General features: G+C 33.5%; 1 protein-coding gene across 1 annotated transcript; it reads left to right on the top strand.

Annotated features, from left to right (window-relative positions):
* The first annotated feature begins 231 nt into the window (after nt 1-231).
* On the top strand, nt 232-8,906 carry LOC121374541 (protein draper-like). Its single transcript, XM_041501645.1, has 12 exons — nt 232-250; nt 895-1,041; nt 1,559-1,699; nt 2,196-2,339; nt 2,984-3,127; nt 3,231-3,365; nt 4,286-4,376; nt 5,010-5,104; nt 5,523-5,785; nt 6,054-6,141; nt 6,931-7,007; nt 8,580-8,906. The coding sequence occupies exons 1-12, from the start codon at nt 232-234 to the stop codon at nt 8,640-8,642; spliced, it is 1,407 nt and encodes a 468-aa protein (XP_041357579.1). The 3' UTR covers nt 8,643-8,906.
* The last annotated feature ends 168 nt before the right edge of the window (nt 8,907-9,074 follow it).

Genomic DNA, 9,074 nt, shown 5'->3' with positions numbered 1-9,074 from the left:
TATATATATATATATATATATATGTATGTGCATGTGCATGTGCATGTGCATGTGCATGTGCATGTTACACACACACACACACACACACACACACACACACATATATATATATATATATATATAAGTTTCCTTTTGACTTCTGTAAAATCATTTTTATTCGTGGTGGTCTAATCTAATGTTTGTGTAATTCCGTGGACTAGTGCAGTCAATAAAGTTAAAAACGCATCAAAAATGCATGCATACCTACAATGTAAGTGTATGATATTATCTTTTCAATCCACAATTTGAAGTACCTAACGAAATTTGTTTCTTAGCAAAACCACGAGAATGTATGCACATGTAACTAAATGATTTTACAGTACTAAAAAGAAAATATGGGTCATAACTATGCACATGTTAATTAGCTTTGGATATTTAGACCACTATATTACTCACATGTTGTTAACTAAATGGACGGTGAACGTCTACCCACATTAACGTATCGTGAATTACATTTATATCAGTTAATTATTAGTTAATAAGCACACACATAGAACCTACTTGTAATTTACTAGATACCAGCGAGCGTTTTAATGTTCCATAATGACGAGAATGTTAAAGGTATTAGTGGGAAAACACTTCGGGTCATCATATTTGAAATTACTTTAGTCAACCCTGTTTTATTAGTATTATAATACTTTATAATTAAAATGTACTACATCATTATACATGGCGATAAAAAGTTAATTTCAATTAACACACACGTTGATAACGTGGACTAACAATAACAGGAACGAAATACACCTAGTGTTCACAGTTTATTCAACAAGTGCTGATACCATTACCCAAATAGCCAAATATTGCATTCAATAATACCAGTATAATATACTGTATTATCCATTTTCCATATTTCAGCATGTCAGAGAGGAGTGACATATGGTTCTAACTGTAGACATCTATGTGCTGAACGTAACTGTTTGAATAGCCCAACATGTGATGTGACCACAGGGGTGTGCATCGGAGGCTGTCAACCGGGCTGGAGGCGCGCAGACTGTTCTGAAGGTAACTAATAGCTGATTGTCATTACAAATTATACAGTCTGAAATAAAAACAAAGAATTGAATTGTACTAGCTCGACATTTATAAGTTTCGATATACATGTACATCGTTTAACGTATGTGGTTTAAATGTTGCAGAATGATATACATGTATCAGTGTTTTCTCCTGTCAAATGTATCTTAACTATTTAATAAATTTAAAGAAACTGTCCTAAGTTTTCAGTCATTATAAGAAATATACAGTTGACCGATGTATTAAATTGCAAGATATATGCATAATAATACTACGAACCCATAGCACTTGTGAAACATAAAACATCATTTTCATAAATATATTTGGGATTACCTCTGATAGAATTATTTTCAAATAATATATGGTAGATTGAATAAAAATAGTTTCAAATGACATTATTGTAGACAAGGGTCAAACAGGCAGTGATGCATACATAACATAATTTAAGTGAATAAAACATTTCGTTTCAAAATACAAAACATTTTAAAGGAACACATTTTTCTTCCAGTTTGTGCCGAGGGTTGGTATGGTCCCAATTGTTCACTATCATGTTCGAAGCGACACTGCACTGCTCGACAAGATTGTAATCATATTGATGGAAAATGTGAAGATTTTTGTGAAACTGGATGGAAGGGCGTTGACTGTAGAGGTATTTAAATTAATATCCCCTTTGACAGGTGTCTGTAGTTACGAGGGTACAATCATGAATGAAATGTTGTGTCCCCTAATACAGAGTAAGTTTTGGGGTTTATTATTATGAAATATAATCCGGGAAAAAACACACCTTTTGACGTCAATCAAGTAAATACATAAGCACCTGAAGAAAATTTTATTTGTAATCAAAGGAATCCCATATTTGATATCTTGTGTTTTGAAAGTCACACCAACATAAAGACCTAAACCTAAAACCGTCATCTCAGAAAACAATAAAACATCAAAAAGAATAACACACAAACAAAAAGGAAAAAACCTATAGCTTTCTGCATTAGTTTTAGAGATTCATGTGGTCCGTACCTTGTCTATCCATGTCAAATGTTGACGCTTATTTTATTATGATTAAAAGTGTGCATTGCAAAATATATAAATAGTAATTTGTATATTTCAGAAAAAATACATACACCATCATGTTAATTTTGTTATTTCAGAATGTGACAGGACATATGGTGTGAACTGCAGTCTGGATTGTAACCAGCGAAACTGTAAGAACGACAACTCTCCGTGTGATTATCTGACTGGAGAGTGTGTTGGGGGATGTAAAGCTGGATGGAATAGCATAACATGCACTGAAAGTATGATGACGCTATCTTTATAACCTGAAATATGTTTACATCAAAATTTCCTAGGTGCAATTTGTATGGATGCATAATTGATTGACTGTTAGATAGATATCTTTCACACACAATTTATAAATAATGCTTATATATGTTACAGTTAATCTGTGAAACCAGTCATTACGCGTAATGTCTAAACAAATCAGTCATTTCGCGAAGTCCCTGTGACCGCCTTAATACCACACCACTCCTAATGTAACGCTTTAGTTAAACCCTTTCTTTTTCGATTGATAGGTGTATATGAAATATCTCATTTAAAAAAAATATTACAGAAGCCAACACTTTGGTATTTGTTTGATATTAATATTATTGGCATATAATAACATGTCTACATACGGTGAAACAACAATATGCGCTTCTACTCATTTGAGTGTCTTTTGTCTTTAGTTTCAAGTTGTTAGCAGTTTAGGTGTAAGGTGCTCCTATCTGCAGTAACTAGTGGGGATTTCATATTGCGCCAATGATCAGACCGCTATATCCTTACACATAGTCTGTGGTTTTGAGTGTAGGCTGACGTATCCACTGCTTCTGTCTTGTATTTCTTCAGAATTACCTGTGAATACAATTGTTGCTTCTAAAATTTATTATGTAATCCATTGTAGCATGTGGGACTGGTCAATATGGAGATGGATGCAAATATACATGTGACAGTCGACATTGTCATGGTAACACTGAGTGTGCCGTGGAAACAGGACAATGCATGGATGAATGTAAAGCTGGGTGGCATGGACTATCCTGTATCAGTCGTAAGTACATGCATCACTATAACGTTATATTTATTGCATTAATATGTGTCAAACATGTCATTATGTTGGACAATTTCACAGTACATAATTTCATCACTTTTAGCATGCGCCGCTGGACAATACGGCATGGATTGTGATTCTACTTGTGGGAACTGTGCAACAGGAACCTGTGACACGGTGTCTGGAAACTGCACAGGAGGCTGTGCGGATGGGTTTTATGGAAACCTCTGCAAAGAACGTGAGTAGTTTCGTAATATTTAATTTAATCAGTTTGTCCGTTGTTGCTTTGTGTAATAAGTTGATACTGTTGTATTAATAATTCGACTAAATTAAAATGACTACTATAACTGGTCGATTAATGAATTGTCAGGTCATATCATTTATGGCATGGTTTCATTAAAAAAGAAGATCTAAAATCTGTATCTATTGATTTATTTTCACTTGAAAATTAAGAACATTTGTTGTTTTTACGTTGATATTTTATAATTTAGTTTGAAAACATAACATGGTTATGCAATGGTTTAGCATTATTACTAACGGTGTCATGAAATTTACAATGTGCGATATACTTGTTTCTTTATCAGTGCCTAATTCATTTCCTTTGGATCTGACAAGCAGACCTATACTAATAATAGCTTATATACACACAATGCAATATGATGGCGACAACAAATTACATAATTATAATATAATATAAGTGGGCGTGAATATATGAATGGCAATTACGCACACTCTTATACCCATGATGAGGATGCATTGCACGGGCACAACATACAGAATTTCAGACATTGGTGCGCTCTCGCTCGGGCAATACAAAACTCCTGACACTCGTTTCGTAAAATCAGTACGACACACATGCTCGTATAATAATCTCTATGTATTATATACAATATGATTTCGAAAGGAACTAGAGATACATGGAAATAAGCTAAGAAGGACGTGTGCAGTCAAACCATTAGACTCTTTTTCTTTCAAATCAAAACTATGTGTTTATTTAATATATTTTTGGACACAAATGATTTTTTTCTGTTTATTATACAGGTCACTTGGGAGGTAGTTCATCTGTATACAATCAGTTATAAATGAGTTGGTTGTACAGGTAACGATGATTTTGTCTAGCAGACAGACAATTAAGTAGACTTTTATTTCTTTTGTCAGGTTCTGTTTCGTCTGGTCTGGTTACTGGAATAGTTTCAGCCGTCATCATTGTCGTCATTATCGTTATTATATTATTGTCGTTATTCAAGAGGTATTTGTATTGTTGTCAAATTTATGAATTACCTAGATAACCGATTTAAAGGGACTTTCCTGAGTTGCTATCATTGTAACATGTTTTCGACTAACAGAGCCTTTATATACAAAGTGTATATTGTTATACTATTGTTTGGAATAGTCCACGTACGTAAATAATCACGTACATACGAAACGATTTATAAGCGGACGTAAAGTGAAATCGGAGCTACTACAAGCAATAGCATGATCTGAAACATATTCGATATATAGGAATTGATATTCTAAACAATACATTGTATTCAAGATATAACTTTAGTTCTTAAAAAATTATTATTTGGAAATAAGTTGCAATGCTTGAAAACTCAGGATAGTCCCTTTAAAAGTTGTAGATTCAAGGATTTGTGATTATGAAATTTGGTCCATTTAGATCACACACATAAGGCTTTGCAAAATGTCATATTAAAATATGTCATAACATATAATAGTAATAATAACAATAACAATAATAATAATAATAATAATAATAATAATAATAATGTCTGCTTGCATTTGCATATCTTAGTTCCATGTAGTAACACATCAGGAGATCTAAATATCATTTAATTTTTAAAACAATCATTTTTAATAGTTAGGATCTGTCTTGTTTTAGACGAAGAAAGAACAACGACACACGTTCTGACTCTCACACACACAATTACTGGGAAGTTCTGAAGAGAGGTATTAAGATTCCAACTGGAATTAAAAGTGAGATAAATATATGCCTATTTTATTGTGATATGAAATAATGGGTATAACATTAAACCATGTACAGTTTTTCAAATAATATTAAAATAGTGGGAATAATATTGAACTATGTTCAGTTTATGAAATAAGGGGAGAAGTAGAATCTTAAATATAGTAATATAAAAAAAAACTCTACAGAAAGAGTGTTTTTTTTTCAGTCATCTCGCTTATTATCGAAATATGTCAGTAACTGGTCGTCCTTTTAAAGAAGTACAGAAGATTGTATTAGATTTGTATGCCCTTACATGAACCAACTAACGTCACAGTAACCTTAAAACAAATATCCTGTGGATAGACCACGCCTTTGAAATTGTTAGCTAAATCTCAAATGATAAACTTTAATGTATCGCATATCTGCAACTTCTTTGTTCTTTTGTAGAACAAGACAAGAGTTCTGAGAATGATGCTGCTGCCATGTCACAGGACGGTGGCTCGGAAGAAGTTGCCAACCTTGCTATGGAACCGATCGTCCACTCAGGACCAGATCAAGAGGAGATGGGTAAAGATGTAGAGGCAGCGGGATCAGTATATGTCAATATGCCTGACTACAATCGTCCACGTGTTGGTGTCGCAGCTACAGAACTGGCCCGTATTATTGAGACGTTAACAAATCAACCTGGGGGATTTGCAACAGAATTCAAGGTGGGTGTTTTTAATTAAGCTCACAGTACAATGTTAACTGAAGTGTCATCATTGTTTGCACACCTTGCCACTTAAACTGTCATTGTTTCCTTTCCTCATAGTTTGACAGTTTAATAAGTATTGCTTTATATAAATGTTATTGTTTAATATATAAAACTAAATTGCACAACTAATATCCCATATTTGCCCAAGCTATTTTTAATTTGCTATCCTTATAGTACATATAATTTGGCACTTGATTCGTTTGTTTGTTTTGGGTTTTTTTCAGAAACTGCCAAGTCATTTCTTGTTTGCATATGCTGCATCGCAGATTTCCGGGAACAAGGCAAAGAACAGATATGTAGGGTACTACCCGTGTATGTATATTGTATATGTTTTATTACTAAAATATGTAATATTTTATGATTCGTGCCTTTAAACATTGTATATTTATTTCAGAATAAATAGTTAAATTTCACAGAACATTACAGTTTACAGGTTGATCTAACTATACATAGTTATGTAACAAAAATATAATGACACAATGACATATACTATGTGGCAAACGTTAAGCTGCAGTAATGCCAGATAAAATGTAAAATACTTAATTTATGCTATGTATAAATACAGGATTCGTCACGAGTATTTTTAATAAATATCAACCGTGTCTCTATGTTAATAGGTATTTGTCAAGGCTCTGCCGAGACATATACCGATTAACTAGACTAGGTTGATAGTTTACATATTAAAAACACAAGTAGCGAATTCAGTTTATCCTATAATACTTCTAAAAATAACATTTTAATTCGATTTTTAGTAAATCACTTTACTAAAGTCGCCGCCATCGATAACATGACGTCATCGGGATTAGCACAAAGTAGTTTGACGTCACACGTGCTTGAACCTTAATAGGATATAAGCACCAAAATAAGTTGAAATGACGTCACGCATTTTAACTAAATGTTTAAAAAGTTATGCTCATGTACACAGATCTTGTTGGCTTGTGAGCAAATTACCAATCCACAGCAACACATTACCTAGAGACCTTGCAGAGTTGCATAACATTATTAACCAGGTTAATAAACTAAATTACCATATGGGTTTATGACATGGATATCATGGGTAAGTTATAGGATAATTAATACAATTATTTACTTATATTTAAGATGACCAGAACCGCGTGGTTTTGTCAATGCTGTCAGGTGTTCCAAACTCGGATTATATCAACGCCAGTTACATTGACGTACGTATCTTGGTTAGCTTGATTATTGTTGTAATAGTTACCAAGGTCCACGACAGTCACTTTTCGCATCATTGTTTTGGCTTCGTACACAATGAATAGACTATAGCATAGTTTACCGGAATTCCAGTTGAAACCCATATTTCGTAAAAGATTCAGGTGTATTAGTAATGTTCAAAGAAAAAAATGTCAATAGCAATTTTGCATTGGAATTTTTCCAGCATTCTCAAAACGGAAACGTCATGTACCACGCTTATGGTTATTGTAAGGAGATACAAAGTGACGTCATTGGAATACTGACATCTTTAAAATTATTCAAAATTAGCTATATCATTACAAAGCTTCGCCATATTCAAATAAAAACTGGTCTGCTAACCTTGACCCCTGTCAACTTTCTACAACAAGCAGACAAACGTGTTTACCGGTCGGTATTTATTCTTATTTTTTCTTAATTCTGGACAAAATATTAACATTTTAAAATATGAAAGAAAAAAAAAAGTACCTTTTGTCAAATATGTCATATAAAAACATTACCGTTGGATATGTTTTATTTATTGTGTACACAGCCAAAATACGGTTCCGAAAAGTGACTGTTGTCGACCCTAGTTACAGGTTGCACATAAGCGCAGAATAAATAGGGTGGGTGGATTAATTAGTAGTCAGCCTTTAGTAACATGATCAATTAAGTGGTCAACAGTTGCAACCCCTATCCACTTCTAAAGGCGACATCAGACGATCAGAGTAACTTGTGCTAGAATAGCCGATTTGACAACACAAACGTTAAGATTCCATTGGTTGCTAAGCAATCGGTTATCCTCGTGGCTATTCTCGTACGAGGTAGTGGTCGCCTTAAGGCTGGTAGGCTAACTGTAACATTAATACTGGAGTTTTGTTCTAAACATCAGTGGACATGTCGGACGTTATCTCATTGAATAGATGTCTATAATATTGATATGTTTTGTTGTAAAATGTAAACAATGGAGTGAACTTAAGTCATACTGAAGAAAATTAATAATAGTTTACTTTCATGCGGGAATTATGTTTCTGGATGAGAACTTGCCAGGCGCGAATTCGTAGGGATATTGGTGGCTCAACACCCCTACCTCTGCTTCAGAAACCTGTTTTATCCATTTTAAAGTGCCTATATCTCAGCGCCAAACGTTGTTGTTTGTTGGGGGTTTTTGTTGTCGTTTAATTTGTTTTCATGTATAAGTATTGTGCAAAAGAATTAGATCCGTGTCTGCTTGCATTTCCAGACGGAGTCACATTGTGAGTTTAGCAATATGGAGATTCGCTAATCTTTAGCAGCAACATTCCTTTCCCAACCAAATAGGAAAAGCTGTTATTGGTGTAGTTCACATAATATGCAAACTCGGAATCCTGGGTACTGCTTGTTTATCACTGGATTAACTAGAAATTATATTGTATGGCTAAATGTGTTGAAGATTGCAACCAAAAACCATAAATATATGTCACACAATCAAATACAACACAGTAAAGAGAATAGCGATATTATTGGAGCAACAGATATTAAAATACTAATAATTTAAAGTTCTTACAAATTCCTATTTTCAGGGTTGTACAAAGAAGAACCATTACATTGCAGCTCAAGGTATTGTATCGCAGGATATGAAATAAAAATTAAAAGGTTTAATTATCAATGAAGTTATCTCACTAAATTTACACACAATTTACGAACGCATATGTGAAGTCACACACACACACACACACACACACACACACACACACACAACATAGCACATAGCAGTTCACACATGTTTGCGCACGCACTCTGGCACCTCAGACATACACGCTCATATACACATCGTTGTCGTTTTTTTATATCCACTAATGCTGACTGCGTTGCAGATGGAGAGACTGGCGGATGAATAAATCAACGTGAATGACACACACACACACACACACACCAGTATTATAGATGTGTTATTAATTTGTAAAATAACTAAAAATAAATTCTACCAGTTGAACATGTTATTTTGTAGTATATATATATATATATATATATATATATATATATATATATATATATATATATATATAATAAATTGA

Source organism: Gigantopelta aegis, chromosome 6 (genome assembly GCF_016097555.1).
Source record: "Gigantopelta aegis isolate Gae_Host chromosome 6, Gae_host_genome, whole genome shotgun sequence".
NCBI lineage: Eukaryota > Metazoa > Mollusca > Gastropoda > Neomphalida > Peltospiridae > Gigantopelta > Gigantopelta aegis.
This window is presented reverse-complemented; position numbering and strand designations above follow the sequence as displayed.

Bases quoted from the DNA above. Each gene is read 5' to 3' on its own strand.
- LOC121374541 (XM_041501645.1), top strand. The intron at 1,700-2,195 runs GTATTTAAATTA...TTGTTATTTCAG, and splicing joins GAAGGGCGTTGACTGTAGAG to AATGTGACAGGACATATGGT. The intron at 7,008-8,579 runs GTACGTATCTTG...TCCTATTTTCAG, and splicing joins TCAACGCCAGTTACATTGAC to GGTTGTACAAAGAAGAACCA.